Here is a 21,929-nt window from a genome sequence, read left to right as displayed (position 1 = left end):
CGATGACACCGAGTTTCAAGAATCAAGATGTCGAATTAGTTTCTTGACACCGACAGCCCAGCTAGTTTTCGATGTCTTTGTCGTAGGGACCCGCCCGCAATCTATGCAATAATGTCCAAATATCTTATGCAGAACTCATTATTGGACATAACGATTTGTGCATTAGACATTTAGGCCGCCGTCATTAATATTGATGGTATTGAAGAATGTAGACGAGAGCAGATTCCGAGTCAATCGTTGACTCAAGCTCAAGTACTAGTTGCACAGCCTTGAGTTTCACACGCAAAATATGTGATATAACATGTAACATGCTAATATTAACACGTACCAAAGAGCCAAAAACTCTCTACGGCTGACCGCGCCTCAGATACCCATGTATGTATGCATCACTGGGGTCAGGAATATCAGCGCACGTGAGACTCGAGCCGACCGGCGGCTGGCTGGCTTCCACTGATATATGATCAACTAACATGTGTTGCAAATAGCCAAACCCACACGAGGATCGATGATCGATGAGCGCTGCGCTGAGCCTTCAAAAGAGCAAACAGCAACATGATGCAATGGACAGCTTGCTGTCGACCGATAGCCGTGACGGAGATGAAAGATAGTACTATAGTATATGTCTAAGGCTGATCGTAACTTGGTCAGACGTAATACATTCAAACTAGTCCTCCGAATGCGCACCGGCAGACAAATCTTCATCCAAGCTTGTGGGACAAACGCAGTCGCCGTATCAACACCTCTTCTTCACAGGATCCCAATCAACATCTCCAATCACACTCTCAAGGAGCTGCACATTTGCTTCCGTCACATTCCAGCACCTCGTTAATCTGAGTTTTTGTATGTCAACACCACCTTTGGCTCGCCTTCTGGCAATCTCCTGAAGACCATTATGTTCATCGGATCCGATGTCGATAGACTCAAATTCCAGAGTACGGAGAAAGGGGTAGGCTACAGACACGTCTACAGTCGTGAGCGCAAGGACGAAGCCTGAAATGGGTGTCCCTTTCAAATAGATACTTTCGAGCTCCAGAAGGTCGGCGAACCCTGCAGACCAGAAATTTTGCGAAAGCCTAAGGGAGGTTGATATAGACAAGCCTTGGATCTTGCAATGGGGGACCATCCGACACATGTCAAATATGATGGCAGGGTTGCTGAAGCCTCTGAGTTGGATGGAGAGTCGTATATCACTGTCACGGATGTTCAACGAATACTCGGATTTGTGCGCCAATGACGTGCTGAATTGGACACCGACTATATTGTGCGAAAAACTGGCACACAGGGACCGGATGATGGGAAAAGATGCATCAGCATCCTTGTGGATGGCAGAAAATAGATCAGAAAGGCTTTGTGGGCTTTCAATCTCTGTGAGGGACAGAGCGATCTTGACATCAACGGGAAGGACAAGATGTGAGAAGAGAGATACAGCGTTTTGGATTTGGCAGCCATCAAACGCTAAGTTTCTCAACCGAGTGAGTGGAACTTGGTCGAAGAGCTCGGTGTCCACGGAAATTCTGCGTAACAGCCTAAGTGCGAGCAGCTCCAAGTCAGGCATACGTCTCAGAGCTGAGAGGATCTGCGACAGGGTAAGATGAGGAGGATCATATTGCTTCAAATCTAGAGTTTGAAGCCCGCTAAAAGTGCGCGATGTCAAGATGAAGAGACATCCATCCAGCTCAACACTCCGAAGTAGGGGGGCGTGTCCTTGAAAAATGGTCTCTGATACGGTCGTGACCGGTTCATAGCTCCCCAGGACGTCGTATCTGAATTGCTGAAGCAACGGCGCGGGCTGCGATGACAAGCAGTCAAACACGTGATGAACAACATTTGAGTATGTGTGCAACTTGAGGACTTCGATTCGAGGCAACTGCGAAAGAGGTTGCATCAGTGGCCCCACTATGTAGCATTCTAGTGCGGGCGGTATACTGTATTTGACAACCAAAGCAGCTTCCTTCGACCTCTCAAGCATTATAGCTATCCAAGGAACAGGGAGATGGTCGATAAATGTCCAAAGACTCGGGCACTCGAGGGCGACTTGGCGCCAGTGCCTACAGACGTGTGTGACTATCATTGAAGTAGGAGTACCAGTACTGCGGGGTATTATGTCCGCATAAATGTTGAAATTCGCATCTTCTGCAGTGTATGTGAAGATCGTCACAAGAATCTCGGGCGGAAGTGAAAATACAGAGGCGAGAGTATTCCTGCGAGAGCGAAGGATGCTCAAGGACGCAACTAGTGCAGCGATATCTTTGTCTATGTCTGTGCGACACTGCTCAACGAGGGTGGTTTTGCCCCTAGGAATAATGTCTGTGGAAGTGGAAACCATCATCATGGAGGAGCTACGGGAGTAGTCAGTCTATTATAGTTCAGTCTAATCTCAGTCAAAAAATGTACCTCTCGGAATCTCGAAGTTGTCCAAAGGGCTCAGTGCAAATTCCGGACACTAACTTGCGTCCACTATTAAGTAGTAGGATAGTATCCCTGTGCCCTTCAATCGTAAGATGAACGAGTTTCAGCGAACCAGCGTGTCACGGTTATTTGTCGAATGAGTTCTCAAGCTGAGCCAGAGCGCTCAAGCGCTCAAGACTGAGTCAAACGAGTTCTCTTTGCAGTTCCCACGTCTGCCCGGACCGCTGCAGGGCCTTCTGATCATTTGTGTCGAGTTTATATAAACTCTGTAGAGGGGACACATATGTGATTCTAATTTTTCCTAGCCATTTCTATTAGCGCAACACTCAGCTAGCTGCTCCACGACTGCCACGTATCAGCATCAGCAGAATCTGTCGAACACTCAGTTAATCCCTTTTTTTGGATAGCAGGAAGACTCACTTCTCATTATACGCCCACCCTACTAGTACGTTTCCCGTTGTTCCAAATCCATACCACACTATCTGTGGCCGGGCGAGTGTTCATTTCGTGTGAACGTCCGCACACCCGTCTTCTCCGCAACCTCCTCAGTCCTACTCTCAAATTCCACACCTCCGAGTCTACTTTCCCAATTCCGCTTCGTCTAGCCGCCTGGTCTGATCTTCGCAATCAGCCCAGGGAACATCTCTTCACTAGCACAGAGTCGCGTGACGATCAGCATTGGTGGAGGTGGTCTCAAGTCAATGCTCCAACTTGCGTATGTGCCTGGGTCGCTCGTGGACTCTATGCCCCAGAATCCGTTTGCCATGGAAAAATTGGAGGCCAACGTTGACTTTGTGATATGAAACCCGCAAACACCATCCGTTGGCAGGTATGCCGCGAACGCCGCCGGGCGCTCCACCTTGTATGGGCCGTCGCTCGTATTCTGCAAGGTTCGGACAGTGTGTGCCAATGTGCTTTAAATATGTTGGCGTTAAAAAACATATGAGCACATCATATAGACCCCGTCTCCTTACATTATTCTCATTCTCGCGTCATATGCTCTCAGGCCATTGTACGCGTTCTTTCTCCAATAGAACATCTCATAGGATGTGACCAATGATTGTGCAAATTACGGGGTAGACCCCGAGTTTTATTGGGTTTGCTCCGACACCACACCACATCATTCTAAAAATCAGTAAAAATCAGATACATGTAGAGGAGATATGAATCTATGACAGGGAATATTTGTGAAAGAACATGTAATGTGATTGAGGAGTTACAAAAGATTTGCTGAAAATTTCGCATATTGCATGGAATGATAGTGTGTATGCAACAAGTACTAACTAGCATAAAAACGTGTCCGTCAGAAAACATGTAAAGGTAATATATCGACAATCATCAGACTTGGTGTACAGCGACCAAACCCTCAGGGACAAGAAGATGTCCTTCGGGCCCGTGGACGATATCGATAAATGCGAAACGGCACTGCTCTGAGGATTTGATATGTGCACGAAGAAGGTCACGACGGCACTTCACAACCCCGCACACAGAGCAGCGCACCTTGACACCGAGGTGAGTAAGGATGTGTCTTGTCATGCCTCCCCTCTTCAGTGTCTTTGAGCAGCTACCCCATGTACAACTTGCACTGGTGGTGTCTGGACCAGTGATGTCGTGTCGTCGCAGATGGGCGGCTATTGCGCTGGTTGTTCCCTCTACAAACATTCCGCAGCCGACCTCCTGTAATTTACACTCATATGCGACAAGTGGTTGGTCGCTGCGCTGCACTTGAAAAAAGGTCTCTGTGTCCACGGGAAAGATATTGAAAGGCATTATATAGGACAGCGATGATTGAGAGCAAGCTGATATATGAGGTTTGTCGGACTGATAGAAGGATGTGCTGTATTGCGTATCAGTAATGTCCAGTTATTCTTTGACACAGGCATTCAACTTGAACGCACCAGTGTGATCAAAGAAGTTCCTAGAAATAACAAGTAGAGATCTGGATCGTTCGAGGGCTTTAACACGCTTACATTCTGGTTGTATAATCATAGAACAATTTTTATAAGATTCGGAGTAAGATAGTTGGAATTCTCCCCGCCAATAACATACCGTAAACACCGCAGCACTGCTGCTCGGCTCCAATTCACAGCCGCTTCAGGCGGAAATTAGGTTCAAAGACTGTTGGTGACATTAACATGCTCTGAATGCCATCAATAAACCATACTACACTTATATGAATTGTTACCGCCCTAGCCAAGTTAGTCGCCTCGTCACTCTGGGGCGTGTTGATTAATATTGATTGCCACAAGCGAGGAATGAAGAGTGACAAAAACGTGCGATGGTCTAAGGGCACTGATAAACGTACTATGGGCTCCATTACTACTAACCAAGTAAGTTGCCTCCTTCTCGCGGAGGCTCCGCTCGGACGTTCATGGTTGGTTGCCATAGGCGAAGAATGAAGCGTTGAAGAAGCGACAAAAGTTGTGACGACCTCGCGTCGATAGTTGGGTTACACGCCTGGGGGAACTGATAAGCTTGGGCATTAAGTGGCACAACAGCATCGTGGGGTTGTCTAGCGCCCTACTAGGATCCTGTTGAATAATAGCCAAATTAGTTGCCTCCTTCTCGCGGAGGCTCCGCTGGGGTTCTTGATCATGATTGGTTGCCGCAGGGAAGATGCCGAATCGAATTAGATCTCGAAGAGCTTCTCCGGTATGACTCGGAGCTTCCCTGACACGAGCTTCCTCGACAGGTGTCAGGGTCTGGAATATTAGTCGGTTAGTCTCACTGGCATGTGAACGAGTGTTTGCAAAATATTATCAACACCAAGAAGTCCTCCGTTATGGGCTGGTTATAAGATCCACGTAGACCATACCTGTTGTTTCGTGCACGTTGTTTCTCGGCTAAAGCAAGCACAGCAATGGCAAGGCCGATAAACTTGACATCCTCATCTTTAGCAGCTGTGATTTAGCAAATAGCATCGGCTTCGTGTTCTGCAGCCAGTTGTGCATGAAATGACCCCGTTTACCCGTACGATGAAGCCGTGCTATTGAAGCTTGGCAAGTCGATGACATCCACCAGCGCCAGACACAGCCGGGGTGTTGGTAAGTCGAACCTCCGACGGGGTGGTATTTTTAGACGTTTGTGCGCCAGTTTATTTCTCGAACTCTATTTGAGAGACAGCTGTCGTAAATTGGAGAAATAAAATGGGAGAAGAACTGAGTGCACGTGGGGCTAGTACGTAGTGATGAAACCGCCCCGCTTGCAGTGTTCACAATCGTTTCACCACCTTGTTCTGGCTTAATTTAGTGATACCTGTTAATAGCACCGAGGATAGGAATGCGTCCGCAAGACGAAAAAGAAGAGCTTCGACAGTCTGTCGTGGAAATTCTCTCATCAGTACATACGGTCACATGAAAATTGAGACGTAGATCTGATGAAGGATCGCAGATGAAAGAATGTTGACCAACGTTGTTGACGAGAGCTACACAACTTGAATATGTTTCCGGTCAAACGCGTCTTGAAGAAGCTTTACGACATCCTTTCCAATGGCATTCTTTGCAGAGAAACCTTTGGTCCAGGTGAGGAGAGCGCCTGAATCGAGGGCGGATTGTTCCACAGGGAAGTGAAGCGCATTAGTGTGACATGGCAGGACAGAGAGAAATTTCGGATTGAAGTTAGCGCAGCATGAGCAGATAAACTACAGTACCCACTTTAGTAAGAACGTCATTCCAAATCTCAAGGCGATCACTATGCTATTGAACTAACCAATTAGTATGCAATGACAGCAGAATATTCTAGGGTTGGGCCGTTCCTTCGAATGGGTGCCAGATGAATTAACATGATCAAGTCACTGTGAGCGGTGGATTATGTCAGCGGATATCATTCTGTTCACGTTATTTCAGCCTGTAGTTGGTCGGTTCTAAAATGATGAAAGACTCCAAGCCCAGGACTTGTTGGTTTGTCTGCATAGTATGTCGCTGAAGAACATCTTGAGACAACCAAGCGACAAACAACGCTTGAACAACGCCAAATTTTTCTTCAACTTCAACTGTCGCGGTGCGTCACATTTTACATTTTGGTGCTCAAGGCAACTTTTTCTAGCCTTTTGCTTTTTGTTAGGATCAAGACGAAGAACCTGTTAACTGCTCCTTCACTCAACCCTTACTTAGATGCGCACAATGCTTCAGCACCCGCTACTGCTACATCAGAAACCAGAGACCGGGATGCCGCCCAACCACGCAGTCGTTCTCGTTCAAAAAGTCCTGGAGCCCGCAGCACCAGTTACCGTAGTCCTCAAAAGGGCAGGTCTCCCCCTCCTAAAAGTCAACACATGCTCCAATTGTACGTTCCACATGTTCTCCTCATGTTTTGCCAAGCGCTTATGGGGCGAAGAAGGCGCCCAACCCGTCCCAAGTTTTGGGAATCTTCGGATTAAGTATCAGGACACAAGAGCGATATGTAGACGAGGAGTTCTCTCGCTTTGGAAGAGTCGAAAAAGTCGCAATTGTTTACGACCAGAGGGTACGGTAGTTTCATTTCGTTACCTTAACCCACAAAAACGTGTTTTTCAGTTCGACCGTTCTCGTGGTTTTGGCTTTATATGAATGTCCAGCACTGAAGAAGCTACTCGCTACATTCAGGAACTCAACGGAGCCTTACGTTTTCCCTTTATGTGTACCGCGATTACTGCCGTTCCGATCGCGATAAGGATAGGGACCCCTATGGTTGCGACAGCCGTGATTGGTGCGATCGTCGCAGCCCTCATCATTACTTTTATGTCGAGGATTTTACGCCGTTTTACGGTCACGTGGATGCGTTCCACGTGACCTTCGGGTTCCGCCGGATTTCTCTTCGCAGACCTTTTTCGTCGGTGTCTTCGTACGCTGCCATCGCTCGCTTTCGTAATGTTTCATTCCGTTCTGCGTCGCTTTGCAATCAAATCGAATCCGAGTCCCACCCAGCGTGTGATCTAATCGAACAGCAAACAAGCAAACAAATCTACGAGGAAGGACAGCAATGGAGATATGACTTGAACAAAAGAGACTAGCGTGTGCAATGTCCGTGAGTCTTGATGATTGTGCGTACAAATGTGGAATGTCCGTGAGTCTTGATGATTGTGCCTACAAATGCATGTGTGTGGGATGGGTCGAGGATTGCTACTAGGAAGACTGATTAATGTGATGCGTTGTTGAGGGCATGATGATTCTCAGCGCGAGGCGGATGCTCTGACTTCTGGCCGGCCATTCTTACTCGCTCGTCCAGTGATTTCCCCGCGTCCCTCACGTTTACGCTGGATTGCGTCGAAAAGTGGCTTGGCACCACAATTTGCTTCAGGGTACTCCTCCAGAAACACTCCGTCATCCCCATGCAGGGTCCACCCACACCAGTGGTCGACAATGTCAATTCTACCACTTTGTTGGCCTCGAGAATGATAACGCTGCCATTTGGCATCAGATCAGAAGCATCTTGAGCTCCGCTGAGAATCTGGAGTAGGACAGGAACGGTGGGGGATGCGAATGAGACGTTGTTGACGGAGAAGATTCCGTTGTCGATGGAAACTGCGAGGTTGAGGTTGATATCAGCCGCTCCATATTCTGGAACGCCAGGAGCAGAGGGATTGATCAGAGCATGCAAATTGGTCTCCACCAAATGGGTTCGTGGATGTAGTATTGACCGTAGTCGGCTTGGCTGTATCAGGAAGGCTGCGTATCCAGTAGTTGTCTGTCGGTTGATCGGCGACCAAAACCACAGAGTAACGTTGACCCGCAAAAATCTGGAGCTGATCCACCTCGAGAGGGTCGGTCAGCTGTCCATCCGCTTCGATGACGGTCATGTTATGGCCATCGATGGAGAACAGGAAGTTGGGATCGCACGACATTGAAACCAGGCGCATGCGATACCGCTTTCCCTGCTGGACGTTGATCACAGCTAGGTCAGACATGGGTCCGCCAGCATATCGACCGAGTCCATTGATGAGCGTGAAGTCGGCGACATTGCCTATGATGTAGCGCAAGACGGTGGCCTCTGCGTGATACCTGGCGATGCTATTTAGTCAGGCAGATCACCAGCGTTCATAAAACTCACCAGTCGGAAAGCGTGATCACGGTGCTCTCTGACAACGCATGATGGTCAGAGGATTAATATATATATAATTCTGGCTCACCATCGTCGACATCGTACATGGATGCATGAGGGTCATCATAAATTACCAGGACTCCCCTGAGACCATCGCACTGTTCCACAGGTCAGTCTTCTGATGCGTATGCAAGATTGGAGTGATACTTGCGTATTGAACAGAATAATGACTGTGATACCAGTAAGTGCCTGCCTGATTCTGGGCCGAAAAAGACTGCAAATAAGATTGGTTCTGCGCAATGGGGCATTGCGTGACGGTGCTCGTCCCGTCGGCATAGCTCGTCCCATTCTGGTGGATGCTGTGCCAATGCTGTGGCAAACAAGGTTAAAAAGTTAATTGACATCAATGTTGACGATTTGACGCTGCTTACGACGCTGGTAACCGTGTACATGGAGGTATCCGTGAGCTCGTTGGCCACCAAAATGGAAAAGTTATCTCCCTATTATGCGGTCAGCGCTACACACTCTTCACTTCGACATCTCTTTCCGATTCAGACCCGAAACCTAGGATTGCAAGACTGATCAAGCTAAGCCGGTCTTCGTCGCGTGCGCTGAGGTCGATATAAGGTTGTGATTGATGGTCAGACAAAAGATAATGGAGAAGAGATAGATCCCCAAATACGCATGCTTGGGGTGCTAAGCCCGAATCGGGTGACAGCGAGTGGGATATGAGACTTGAACTCGGATACAAAGGATGAAGATCAGGCTCGGGGGAGAAATCCAGTGGTCCAAGTGATATAGGGACCATCGTTATGATAAAACGTCTGGGTCACTGTCAGGTCACTTATAACAGTAGAGCAGCAATAACCGTTGCCAATTACCGCGTCGACCACCAGACGGGACCTATCTTGTCCTCGCGTGAAGACCGCGAAACGAAAATATGGGGCCACAGAAGAACTGGAAAAGGACAGGTAAGCAGATGAGTTAAAAAGCAACGACGAGCTACAAACCACACCGACATCAGTTTCGGGGTGCTTTTCAACTATAGAACCGAACACCCTGTCCCAGTTTGGCCTGCCGAAATGAGTGGGAGCACGCAAAGAAGGGATAGCGTCTTTCTCTGCACCGACATCTTGGACCTAAGGAAAATACAATTAGTACAGAAACCACTGAGAAAGATGGGTACCGCGCACTATAATGTTGTTCATGTCATCCTCCTTGATCTTTGCAGTGAGGTAGATGTTGATCCTGCTCTTCGATAGCCTGCAGTAGTGAATGGAACCACTCGGCGCTGCCAAAGTCGCGGATGACCCAAGTGAAGTAGACCTTGGAGAGACGGGTAGGCTTGGAGTTGTTCAGGTTGTTCATGCGGTACCAGATCGACTTCGGAATACTGAATGGATATGGTTAATGTCGTCATCGAGTAGATGAGAGATGTGATACGCACGAAGCAAAGGGTGTGACACCAATACCAGCACCAACAAGGAAAACAGTCTCATAATTTAAGAAGTCCTCACTGGCACTACCAAACGGACCGTCAACCATTGATACGAGGGAGCACCCGGTTGAACGGCGGATTTGCGTTCGTGCCAATAACCTTTCCACCACTGGCGTCGACATCCTTGGAATCCTTAGAGTCAAAGTTACAGCCGACAGCTTTGGCGAGCGCAGCGGTCAAGTCACCGACGACACGGATGTGCACAGAAATATAATCTTCCTCAGGAGCGCTGTGGCATTATAAAGATGTATTGCCCTGCCCGCGTAGTGGTCTTCTCCTTTTTGATTTAACTCCGAGCAAGCGGATAACCAGTAGCTTTAGATGCCAGGGCACTTGAGTGATTTAGACTGAAAGAAGTCGTGTTAGGTATAGAAAAATATGAAAAGAACCATAAACGTACCGAGCATTAACCTCAATGCCACAGTATTCCTTGACATTGGGGTCCTACTGCCCCATATTTTGCCCAACCAAGTATTTTCAGTCGTGGGCGAAGAATACTCCTCTGGCGCATGTCCAGTATTGTCTGAGCTGTGGGATGAAGCCGGAGTATCCGTAGAAGTGAAAGAACGTTCTGAGTGGAGATGTGTTATATACGAGCCTAACGCCATAGGCTGCAATCGAGCCTGGCGAATTAAGTCAAGGAAGAGGGAGACGCCCTGCCGAGACTACAAGGAGATCAGACGACAGTAACGAAGAAAGACAACAAAATAAGCTAACTCTTTGAACGTGAGCCTTGAACCGAGCGAGTCCATGGCTCTCAATCCGTTTCGTCATTCCCCAGCCGAACTTGGAGGAAGTTCTCTTGAGTAGGTCTTAGGCAAACCGTATCAGTCTTTCAACTAGGGCTCGATCGTCTATGACAAGTGCTTGGACGCGCGAGACGAATGCTTGGACGCTGAATGTGCCTTTTGTTTGGTCTGGGGGTGGAGGACTAGTTGCTGAAGTAGGAGTAGGAGGAGGTTGCGAGTGATTGGCGAAACAGGAACCGAGACTACCAAGAGTGAATGCAGACCGAAGGTTGACGGGATAGCCTATTTGCTCCGCTGCATCCAAAGCGGCATTGACATTAGATGCAGCTGTGGACTGGCGAGCACCATTCACTCATACTAAGCCGCAGTAATGAACAAGACCGCGATAGAACTGAGTTGTATGGGGTGGTGTCGAGGGCCGTTGGCGTTGAACAAACCGTGCGGCTAGATCTAGTCTTAGTGTGGGACAAAGATAGTAGTGGGAATCAGAGTAGAGTTCTAAACTCGCTAGAGCGCTCGGTAAAACACCGGCTAAGCGCTCTAGCACAGATGGAGTCGGCCGGCATGAAGTCGGAGTCTGAATCACCATGCCTGCTGTCCGCCAACGTGTTCGCCGTTCTGCAAGGCTTCAAGCAAACGCTCGAACTCGCCCAAAGGCGATGGAGCTGCCCCCAAATCCATCTGCATCCCGTGGAAGAGGGAAATCTCGAGGACGTGGGTCCAATTCCGCTCGTAATCAGCCTCCTAAGGCTGCCGGACCGAAGATAATCGTCCATTGGACCAGGGCCCAAGATTTCCACCGCACAGACACTCTCGTGACCCACCTGACCAATAATCCTTCTGACGCACGCACTCTTTTCTACGAGGGGAAAAAGACCGCTGGTTCTAGCACTGAGGAGCGTCCCTCTGGCAGGGACAAAGGGGACATCCATCGGATCTTGTCGCAGCTGATCTTCGAGAAGGACTCCGAATATTCAGCGTTATACGCTGAGGACCCAAAAAAATTCGATGTATCAGTGGGCAACCGCTGCACTGCGTAAGTGGCCTCCTTTATTCAGATTTGTCGCCACTAATTTAAATATTTCAAGTCTTAGGAAGTTGTTTAGGGATCAGCACGATAAGTTCAACAAGACCGGCGCTGGCGTCACCCCGCTTGACGAACACGCGGCCGCCAATCTTCACAGTGAGTTTTTCGTCATTGTTTTCATATTTTTTTTTGATTTTTTGATTTAAAGAACAAGTACTACTCGAGTTCCCTTGGTATGACCAGCTCCACCCATTCCTCTTCTCCAATCCAACAATCGGCGCAAAGGTCTTCACCTCCCAGCCGGGAGTCGACCACGCTGCAGATTACTACTCGCTCATTTGTCCGCGTGGGGGGGCTGATCCCTCTACAAACCCACCCGGTCCTCAGCCCCATCCTCAAAACCCTCAGCCCCACCCCCACCCCCACCCCCCAGACCCCCAGCTGTTTCCCCCAGACCCTCAGCTCCCTCTCCAAAACCATCAGTCGCTTCCCTCAGACCCTCAGCTCCCTCTCTGGAGCCCACCTGACACTAGCGCTCAGCGCGCTCCTCCAAGCATTCGGCCTGGTCCCACGGGCGCTCAGCACGCCCCTCCAAATACTCTGCATCCCCCCCCCTTCACAGCACCCCCTCATCATTTTTCCGGCACTGGGGGCAGTCCAATCGACGATCCAGACGGTGACCTCGATGACGACCTCCACGCTGACGAAAACGATCTTTTTTCTGCCCCCTTGGCAACGCGCTGGGGATGTTGGGCGGGGGGGACGCTGACATGGATGATGACGAAGGGATGGAGCTTGACCCCTCCCGTCGTCGTGTCATTAGCCTTGACAGTCCCCCCAGGTTGGTGGGACAGAAGCGGCAGTACGCCGCTTCCCCCCTCTCCCCCTCCAGTGGACAAACCCATGTTCCTTCTCCCGCGGAAGCTCCAGACGCCGACATACCACAGTCGCGAGGCATTTGGCTCCGCCTCCCCTGGTGGCCAGGTGCCACGTAGACCTTCCTCGTTTGCGTCGTCGTCGGGGATATCACGCAGCCGTTCCACTCCCTCGTCCACGGCGTCTTCGTCCTTTGCATCGACCGACTATTGTGCATCGCCAACGGCATCCCAGACGTCGCTGTCTGCGAAGCCGCGGAGCTCGGCCAGCTCGAAGAAGAAGCGATCCTCCGTAGTGGACATGGCGGATGACCTCAACATCATCAACGAGGACATCCGGAGCATGAAGACCGACATCTCCGAGCGCCGGGAGTCGAGGAACGAGCGCTATGCCATCAAGATGAACTACCAAGCGCAGAAGAAGGATCTTCAGTGGCGCTGTGAAAGTCTTTCACACGAAGTCCTCATTTCGGCCACCACGCATCAACGCGAGCAAGAGGCCAAGGACAAGGAGATTCAGCGCCTCCAGGCTGCAGCTGCCCTGCAGGAAAAGGAGGCTGAGACCTGGCGCCTTAGGATCCAATATGAGATGATGATCCGTACCGCAGGTGCTGGTCCCTCATCCTCGTCACCATCAGCCTGAATATGTGTTGTGATTTTCGCGTTTTTTTTCATTGCTGTCATGTTAACTTTAGCTGCTTGATTGTTTTTTATATACATCTGTTGATACATCTGTTGAATCTCTTGTAGTAGTACATGTACCTTATGGTTGCCAATATGATTCTGTTCCCTGCAAGCTACCCTTCCCTGTGTTGAGCTCTTGAGTGAGGACTGTCAAACAGTTGATCCATCATCCTCAAACGGGAAGCTTGCCCTGGAGTACCCTCATATGACCTATCACCCACAACTTCATCTCCATCAGGATCTTCCCTCTCTTGAGCTGCAAATTCTCTGGCCTCCCTTTCAGCCCACCTCTGAGAACGACGGAATTTCGGGTTCTGCTGGCGATGGTGTGCTTCAAATCGAATGATCATGTTGTGCAAGATGATGCAACACATAATCCAATGGACAGCAATCTGAAGCTCTCTTTCTGTGTGAATATTGAAGCGAAGCTCTCGAAGGGATTGAAACCGCCCCTTAAGAGCAGCAAATGCATGCTCAACACGCACACGAACCTAAATAAAAATAAAAATCAGTCACCAAACCATCACAAAAAATCACAAAAATATGAGCACACCGTGGAAAGATGATAATTAAATGTCTTCTGGTCCTTAGTCAACCTTCCATTACGGGGCTTCTTGAAAGGGACTATGCACCACTTCTCAAGTGGGTATGCACTGTCAGCCCAAATCCAATGGTCATCTGGCAGAAGGGCTTCGTGCTGTTGATAAAGACGAGTTGATCGGAAAGCATAGGCATCGTGGACACTGCCGGGATGACCAAGAGCATAGTCGACAATGATAAGGTTATGAGGCATAACAGCTGCCTAAAAATATTTAATTGTTGACCATGAGGGGAGGGGAAAAAAATACCTGACAGCCAAGGGAATAGTTAGATTTCCTGTCATAGAATGTCTCACCAAAATGAGCAGGTTTGGCATAGAGATCAATTGTGGTGCCATCAACAGCTAGAATGCCATTGCGCCACTCGGGACAAGTCTTGGACTGTGCATATTCCTGAGCAAGCTCAGCATCCTCTGAATCAGGGTGCGGAAAACCAACAAAATTGTCATGCTGGTCAAGCAGTGCAATCATCACACAATTTGTGCAATTCACAACTGACCCGACACTTATACCTGCCCATTGGGCAACATCCTCAAGAGAAATCGCATTGCCATAGTGGCCAGCACGATTGAGGAAGATAGCAAGCTGGATGGAAATGGGAAGCCGGGGATTATTGGATTGGTTGAAAAATATTTGATGATCAGAGATTTGATCGAGAATATCGTCAAAAATGATAGGGTCAACACGTAGCTTCTGGCGAAATAGGTAAGGGTGGTGTTTCTCATGATGAACAAGCATGTGCAGCTGGGGAGCTCGTGGGGGAGGTTCATCTGGCTTGTTGAGGACACGAGCCCTTGCGACCTCATCGCGAAGCGCCGCAATTCGGTGCTGAAGACGATTATAACATATAGCAATATCGTCAGAGTCATTGGACTCATCAGAAAATTCACTAGTGGTGTTGGAGGAAAGGGTGGGTGAGGAGGTGATGTCCATGGTTGAATCCGAGTTAGAATCAGCGTTGGAATTGAAGCTGGAGTCAGAGTTTGACTCCTGAGCTTCCAACACCTGCTGATATTGGAGTTGGGCTAATGACAGTGCAGCTTTATCAACTGCACCAAGAAGATCTTGCCTGGTGGATGGGCGAGGCATGGTGAGAGCTCAAGATCGAGAGATGATTCCCTTATCATCCCCCCTAGCTGATGTGCGCTGATAAGCGGAGTTTCAATCGGAGTTTGAAATCTTACCACGGTCAGCGTGCTAAGTCTCGCTCACCTTGCATGACAGCGAGCAACCTACCATCCCCACTGTGCTGCCCATTGGCCTCAACAACCCCGGATATGAGGATGCCCCTCCCAGATCTTTCCCGGCTTCTTCACCATCCTATACCTTCTGATGGCGCTGCAGATTTCCATGCGCTCCCAGATCTTTCCCTGCTTCTTCGTCATCCTATACCTCCTGATGGCGCTGCAGATTTCTCTGCGCTCATTCGTCCACGCGTGGGGGCTGGTCCCTCTATGAATCTACCTGGTCCTCAGCTCCCTCTCCAAAACCATCAGCCGCTTCCCTCAGACCCTCAGCTCCCTCTCTGGAGCCCACCTGACACTAGCACTCAGCGCGCTCCTCCAAGCATTCGGCCTGGTCCCACGGGCGCTCAGCACGCCCCTCCAAATACTCTGCATCCCCCCCCTTCACAGCACCCCCTCATCATTTTTCCGGCGCTGGGGGCAGTCCAATCGACGATCCAGACGGTGACCTCGACGACGACCTCCACGCTGACGAAAACGATCTTTTTTCTGCCCCCCTTGGCAACGCGCTGGGGATGTTGGGCGGGGGGGACGCTGACATGGATGATGACGAAGGGATGGAGCTTGACCCCTCCCGTCGTCGTGTCATTAGCCTTGACAGTCCCCCAAGCGGCAGTACACGGCTTCCTGCTCTCCCCCTCCAGTGGACAAACCCATGTTCCTTCTCCCGCGGAAGCTCCAGACGCCAACACACCACAGTCGCGAGGTGTTTGGCTCAGCTCCCTTCCCCTCTCCTCGTGACACTTGTTCACTCGCGCAATTGTGGGATGGGTCCCTGTGATCATTCGTTGTTTGGAGGCTGACAGACTAATTACTTCGACATATCTACGTATATCTACATTCTCTATCATATGCGCTACCCCCAATATCCCCCATTATCTCTCAGAAATGCTTAAGTCTTGTTTTGAACTCCGATCTATGCCGGCCGTCTATGGCCGAGTTTTTTCAAAGTTTACCGAGTCTTAGTTATGTTTTAGCGACTTTAAAAAATCTACTCTGAGTCCCACTAGTGTTGTTGGCAAAACTCAGTAGTTTTGCCAACTGGTTCGGCAAAACTGGTTGTGCCCGGTCCTCGGCAGAACTCACGCGAAAGGGGGGTGGCAAAACTTGGTACAACTCCAGGATATCCAAGACTCGTGGAGATGTAATCTAGCTACTCTCTGATAACATAGTTTAAATTCAAGAGAACATGCAAAATGACATCCCTAAAGTAAGATGGTGCATGCTGGAGGGCATCACTGATCAACAACAATTTCGAGCACCTGGAACAAGTTGACAACAGCTCGCATTGTTAATATTGTAAATGCAAACATTGCGGTGACACTGATAATTCATCAAGAGCGCACATTCTGTGATCTCGGCGCAACACAATTTGCACTCTCGACTGAGCCTCGCAATACAGATGACCTTCTCACTGGTCTAGAGATTATCTCACCTGACGACATTGCCGCTGAATTTGCAGCTCTCGAAGAGTTGAAAAGGACTGAAGAAGTTCAGAGCATTAACGAAGTTGAAGTTCTCGTGGGAAATGCTTTCGATTTTGACGAGTTGGATCCTGTTGGATCGGGTTGAACAACCACAGACTGTTCTAGATGAGATTGAGGTGGTTAATTACAATGGCGAGGGTGACAGCTGGGATGAGGCAACATTAATATTGATGTCACCACTAGGAATGTCATACACATAGTCTACATAACCTAGCTAAGCGCCTAGAGTTTTGCCAAGTTTTGCCACCCTGGCAAAACAACCGGTTTTGCCAGTTTTGCCGGTTATAACCGGCAAAACTAAAGCCAAGTAGTTTTGCCCCCCACACTAGACAAAGAGCAACGCGATTGTGACAAACGGTCACACTGCCTCGTTAGGGCAGCCCCTGGTCTGAGTGTGAGGCGCGTTGCAACATGTAATGAAAGGGTAAGAACTACACACCTCTAGGAACATTCAGAGTAGCAGAAACCGTAGTGAGAATGTAAGGCTACATTTAAAGCCAAATTTTGAGGGAAGGGAACCAGAAATGCAATTTTTCGCCGCGCTGCGCGCCGCATTTCACAAGAAAAGAACGGAAAAGTCGGGGTAAAGTGCCCGCCGCACTTTATTTTACTGTAAAATCTTGGGATTTTACGGGTGGCTGAGAGCTCCGGCGGCGGAATTTTACATGGGTAGAGCGGGCGGGCGCACGAGCTCATTTTCGCCATACAATTAAGCAAATTCAAACATGTATATTGCATGGGTGCACGTATATACAGCTGTACATTATGGACAGAGAAAAAACATAAACTATGCCGTCTTTCTGCGTGTGCGCACGTGAAATTTTGACGGAATCGCGTAGCAACAACAGCGCGAGACGCGACACGGCGACACAAGGGGCCCGGCGAGCTCCGTTGGTGAGTGGTTTCTGTGCTTACGAGTGGTCCTCAAGTGCAGGTACAGGTGCGGTGCATCCTGTAATGCGAAGACGACGGAATGGGATCTGCAGATCTGCGCGTTGAGCGTTAGTACTGGTAAGTAGGACGCGTCGCGTTGCGGATGTGTCAGCGGGGCGGCGTGCTTTGGCGTTTTACACGCCTGTGGTAAAATGAACCAACTTATTTATGTGTAAAGTCCATTCTACATGCACTCCGGGCGAGAGGCTCTCTCAATGATCGTGACGCACACGGACTCTAGCTAAGTTACCGTACAAGCGCCCTGAGGCCTGAGATCTGAGATCTGAGATCCTAGCGTCCGTGGATATCAATTATGTCTTATGTGACATGTCTCCATAGACAGCTCTTAATTGGGGATCTCCTGAGTGCTTGTACCACTCAGGGGCATCCAGCCGCTTCTCCGTCATGTTTAACTGAGAATTCCAACACCTTTTTGACATGGCGACGACAAGAACTGGTTCCGCAGGATCAAACGCTCCGTCCTCACAATATGTAGATGAATCTGACGTAACATGTACCACGTACGCTAGTCTCCATAGACAGCTCTTAATTGGGGATCTCCTGAGCGCTTGTACCACTCAGGGGCATCCAGCCGCTTCTCCGTCATGTTTAACTGAGAATTCCAACACCTTTTTGACATGGCGACGACAAGAACTGGTTCCGCAGGATCAAACGCTCCGTCCTCACAATATGTAGATGAATCTGACGTAACATGTACCACGTACGCTAGCCTCCATAGACAGCTCTTAATTGGCTGAGAATTCTAACACCCTTTTGACATCACCCTTTTGACATCACCCTTTTGACATAACCCCTCATTTGGTTAATCAGTTTTGATAAGCGTTCATGCTCCAACGGAGAGTAATCCTTTACTTGCCATTCGGCATACCAAGAAGGTGTATTAAAAGCGAAAAATCATCCCCACGCGTCCATCTAATGCTGCGTATATTACACGATACTCTCGTACAACCCACTACGTTTTTTATTTTTATATGGACATTTCGACTATTGCCGCATCCGTTTGCACGATGAATGGCGGTGGCAGGTAGAATGCCAATGGCTTCCTGGTGTTTAAATACCTGCAATCAGACGGCAAGTGCTACAAAGATTGCGAACCTTGCATTCCAAAATTTCTTTGACCACATTCTCAACTCCTCTGGTGCGTCGAGTATCCACCTAATAACTGGACTATTGCTGACCCGTAGCACAACATATCCTCCTAACAACTCCATCCATCAGCTTCATCTTGCAACGATCCACTGTCGTATACAACATGCCTTTCGATACCTTGAACGTGGATCCAGAGACCGCCTTTCGAGTGGAACAAAGTGGTCAACCACTCATTGTATATGAGTGTAAACTAGGAGGAGTCCCCTGCGGAATGTTCGTGGAGGGAATGACCAGCGCGCTGTCCACCCACCTGCGAAGACATGGCATCAATGGCCCGGACAGCGCCAGGATAAGTTGTCCATGGGCAGGTTGCTCCAAGACACTCAAGAGGGGAGGGTTAACAAGGCATATCCTAACTCACCTCGGTGTCAAGGTGCGATGCTCCATATGCGGAGTTGTGAAATGCCGTCGCGACCTCCTGCGTGCGCATATCAGATCATCGGAGTCATGCCGTTTCGCATGTGTTGATATTGCCCATGGACCTGAGGGTCGTTTTCTTGTCCCCACAGGTTGGACCGCTACCCACCAGGTCTAATGATTTCTGGTATATTACCTTCAAAGGTTTTCTGACGGATACCGTTTTGTACTAGTAAGTACTTTATTGTACAATTATAGCGAGATTGTAGTGTATTATACGTACAAATAGATATCCAGGGGGGAGCTTCGATTCGGAGTTGAAGGTTAGCTATCGTGGCTGTGATGGTGAAATGTGTACGATTTTGCTGTATGTTAATGCTATTCCTGTTGGCGTCGATGCCACATGCCCACGATTAACCAGCGGAACCAGTGCATTCTGATGGTCGATAACAACTCGAATCCGACGTAGTGACGAACAGATTTCATCAAACGCCTGCACAAAATGCACTTGGCAGTTGCTTGATTGATAACACCATACATGCCAGGTCTCCTGATTGAGCAATCATTAATGTCAGAACGAGTAGATAAGTAGACGTAAGTTTCGCTCAGCCTGGTTTGTGAAACCTTCCACAAGCCTGCCAATATTCCCTTGGCTGCATATGCTGAATCGCTACGCGCAGGATTGTTGTGCCCGACCTTTCTTGCAATTGCAATCCGGGACTTGCCACTCTTCACAGAAGCGAAAGTTGATAGTGTAGAACAAAGTAGTAGAACGATATGAATGCGGAACGGATACAGGCAAATAGTCGAGGATGAAATGAACTTTGAACTTGGCTTTCTGTCTGAGATAGCGAACGCGGAAACCATGTCTTGCTTTCTTCAAGATAGGGAAGTAACGAGAACATTGCCAACTTGAGGCTTGCTGGAGGATGACCGCCGTGAACCTTTTCAATCACTTGTGCTTGTACGAACGACCTCCTTTCGCCCATCGACAACTGAGACAAGGAACCACGACTGGCACACCTTCAAGATGGTTTCCGCTGACAGGTGAACGTTGAACCATCACCAACAACCACCGTTTTCAGCCTGGTTGGAGGAGCTTGCCGCACCAGTGCCTGAAGGACCATCATAATCCTTGCGAGGGCTACTACCCCTAGGAGGACTCCTGGAGTAGCTCCTGTGCCTCCTGTAATCAGGTAAGTCGGGATATACTCTTAACCGGACCCTGGACCCTGGTGCGTTGAGCACGTGCCTCCAGATAACAGTTCCCGACTTCCAAATCGACTGTGGCAATGTCTTATGTCAGCGATTATATCAGCATAGCATTGTCTTGTACTCCCCGCTTTACCCTTTGCAAACTTCTTCGATTGCCTGCCTTACAGTATTACTGTGTCCTTCATTATTACCTCGGTGCGTCTATTTATCGCTTAAGATTCCGACCTCACTTTTGTACACCAGAATGTTTTCGGTTAAGGCGCCTTTGCGCGTTCCTTGCATGTTGGATGAGGCTGTATGTCCGCCATCCACCACTCACAATATATGCGATTATCCTGATTATTATGACGCGCTCTATTATCCTCACTATCACACTGCGATCTTTGCCACTGCTGAGATGTTTTGTGCTTGGCTGTTGAAATGTATTGTGTCACATCACGGCTCTTGCTTCTGGTGTCCTCTAACGTTCACAGGTCGCGTTTCTTTTGATGGCGTTGCTGTCGTGATCACGTCATGTAACGTATTGGTCTCACTCTCGATGAATTTCAAGGCGTGTAGAGAGGGCGGTCCCATGCACCAAAGTAGGCATGCAAATCGGAGTCCATAAATACACCACTGTTGACGACAGCGATCCACTCAGGTCTGTGGACGCGTCTCTGCATCGCGGACTGGCGTACTGTGGATATTGAGATGGCCGCAATTCGGGCGGGCCTGCCATGTCGACGAGAATCTATACATGATGCATAGTCAGATGAGCAGCAAAAGTAAGTTGTATGTCATAGTACCCAATATGAATCTTCCTTGCCATAAGTGGTCCTCCACAACTTCAAACAATGTGGCGCACATGACGGTGTTAATGATTGTGGTCATCGAGAGATGAAAAACAGAGTAAGGAGGTCGTTTGGCAATAACATATGGAGCCCATGGGTAAAGCCCTGCATTGATCAGGGGCGGATATGTTTGAAACCGTTTGCACATGTCTCACACTTACTGAAATTGGTCAAAGAGTTGACGAAATGAGCAGGACTCCATGGGAAATTAATGGCACGTCGATGGATGGCTTGTGGACGTATGAGATGATTGAATTGTTTTGTCCAGTATGAATAAGACAAGAAGCTCGTACTAGGAGGTTGTAGAGGTTTCGCACGAACAGTACATGTGATCGGCATCTGAAGACTTATTCTGCGGTCGGCGAAGTCGGGAACTGGCGCGTCCGCGGCCTTACGATTGGATTAAATATTACTATTATTGACTCACAACACGGCAGTCTGTCCTTCTAACAAATCACCAGCTCCTCCCCCTGACAACCCGCTTTCTTATACACACCTCTCGATATCATTCCCGTCACGGTAGATCCAGAGACTTTGTTTCGAATGGAACAGAAACGACCTTCGGGTCCATAGACAATATTGACACGTGCAAGACGGCAATGACTCTGAGGATCTGATATGCGCACAAAGGAGGTCGAAATCACACTTCACGACTCCGCACACGGAGCAACGCACTTTGACACCGAGGTGAGCAAGTATGCACTTTGCCTTGAGTGTCTTGGAGCAACTTGAACAAGCCCACAGACAACTTGTGCTGGCGCCGTCCGGGCCAGTGATGCCATGTCCTTGCAGGTGTGCGGACATTGCGCTGGCTGTTCCCTCCACAGACATCCT

General features: G+C 49.0%; 8 protein-coding genes across 8 annotated transcripts; 3 read left to right on the top strand and 5 right to left on the bottom strand.

The window, feature by feature from the left end:
* Window positions 1-250: 250 nt before the first annotated feature.
* Window positions 251-2,596, bottom strand: DFJ58DRAFT_781111 (uncharacterized protein). Its single transcript, XM_041389772.1, has 3 exons — window positions 2,395-2,596; window positions 685-2,339; window positions 251-629 (listed from the first exon to the last, which is right to left on the bottom strand). Exon 2 carries the CDS (start codon window positions 2,330-2,332, stop codon window positions 734-736), a length of 1,599 nt encoding a protein of 532 aa, XP_041245296.1. The 5' UTR covers window positions 2,333-2,339; window positions 2,395-2,596; the 3' UTR covers window positions 251-629; window positions 685-733.
* Window positions 2,597-2,715: 119 nt separating this feature from the next.
* On the bottom strand, window positions 2,716-3,448 carry DFJ58DRAFT_913214 (uncharacterized protein; the record flags this gene model as incomplete). Its single annotated transcript, XM_041395314.1, has 3 exons — window positions 2,716-2,780; window positions 2,830-3,323; window positions 3,384-3,448. 2 exons carry the CDS (start codon window positions 3,446-3,448, stop codon window positions 3,011-3,013), a joined length of 378 nt encoding a protein of 125 aa, XP_041245295.1. The 3' UTR covers window positions 2,716-2,780; window positions 2,830-3,010.
* A 4,110-nt stretch (window positions 3,449-7,558) lies between these two features.
* Window positions 7,559-8,947, bottom strand: DFJ58DRAFT_905661 (laccase 4 precursor; the record flags this gene model as incomplete). Its single annotated transcript, XM_041394969.1, has 7 exons — window positions 8,859-8,947; window positions 8,639-8,797; window positions 8,562-8,585; window positions 8,418-8,431; window positions 8,027-8,396; window positions 7,735-7,992; window positions 7,559-7,693 (listed from the first exon to the last, which is right to left on the bottom strand). The coding sequence occupies exons 1-7, from the start codon at window positions 8,877-8,879 to the stop codon at window positions 7,559-7,561; spliced, it is 981 nt and encodes a 326-aa protein (XP_041245294.1). The 5' UTR covers window positions 8,880-8,947.
* DFJ58DRAFT_715750 (ferric reductase NAD binding domain-containing protein) lies at window positions 8,920-10,362 on the bottom strand (the record flags this gene model as incomplete). Its single annotated transcript, XM_041384157.1, has 7 exons — window positions 8,920-8,927; window positions 9,434-9,566; window positions 9,621-9,675; window positions 9,710-9,820; window positions 9,875-9,939; window positions 9,989-10,154; window positions 10,337-10,362. The coding sequence occupies 7 exons, from the start codon at window positions 10,360-10,362 to the stop codon at window positions 8,920-8,922; spliced, it is 564 nt and encodes a 187-aa protein (XP_041245293.1).
* DFJ58DRAFT_781104 (uncharacterized protein) lies at window positions 9,926-11,153 on the bottom strand (the record flags this gene model as incomplete). The annotated part of the gene is made up of 3 exons (XM_041389771.1): window positions 10,643-11,153; window positions 10,326-10,590; window positions 9,926-10,272 (listed from the first exon to the last, which is right to left on the bottom strand). Coding segments are annotated over exons 1-2 (278 nt in total), but the record flags the coding sequence as incomplete, so codon positions are not given.
* A 48-nt stretch (window positions 11,154-11,201) lies between these two features.
* DFJ58DRAFT_744750 (uncharacterized protein) lies at window positions 11,202-13,219 on the top strand (the record flags this gene model as incomplete). Its single annotated transcript, XM_041387343.1, has 3 exons — window positions 11,202-11,710; window positions 11,763-11,857; window positions 11,910-13,219. Exons 1-3 carry the CDS (start codon window positions 11,262-11,264, stop codon window positions 13,217-13,219), a joined length of 1,854 nt encoding a protein of 617 aa, XP_041245291.1. The 5' UTR covers window positions 11,202-11,261.
* A 1,923-nt stretch (window positions 13,220-15,142) lies between these two features.
* Window positions 15,143-16,901, top strand: DFJ58DRAFT_744749 (uncharacterized protein; the record flags this gene model as incomplete). The annotated part of the gene is made up of 3 exons (XM_041387342.1): window positions 15,143-15,437; window positions 15,494-15,718; window positions 16,443-16,901. The coding sequence occupies 3 exons, from the start codon at window positions 15,143-15,145 to the stop codon at window positions 16,673-16,675; spliced, it is 753 nt and encodes a 250-aa protein (XP_041245290.1). The 3' UTR covers window positions 16,676-16,901.
* A 3,416-nt stretch (window positions 16,902-20,317) lies between these two features.
* DFJ58DRAFT_781098 (uncharacterized protein) lies at window positions 20,318-20,848 on the top strand (the record flags this gene model as incomplete). The annotated part of the gene is made up of 3 exons (XM_041389770.1): window positions 20,318-20,377; window positions 20,433-20,687; window positions 20,739-20,848. Coding segments are annotated over 2 exons (312 nt in total), but the record flags the coding sequence as incomplete, so codon positions are not given.
* Between the last annotated feature and the right edge of the window lie 1,081 nt (window positions 20,849-21,929).

The sequence above is a fragment of the Suillus subalutaceus genome (assembly GCF_016647625.1).
Source record: "Suillus subalutaceus strain FC151 chromosome Unknown DFJ58scaffold_36, whole genome shotgun sequence".
Taxonomy (NCBI): Eukaryota; Fungi; Basidiomycota; class Agaricomycetes; order Boletales; family Suillaceae; genus Suillus; species Suillus subalutaceus.
Note: the sequence above shows the minus strand (reverse complement) of the source record. Positions and strands in the feature narration are given on the sequence as shown.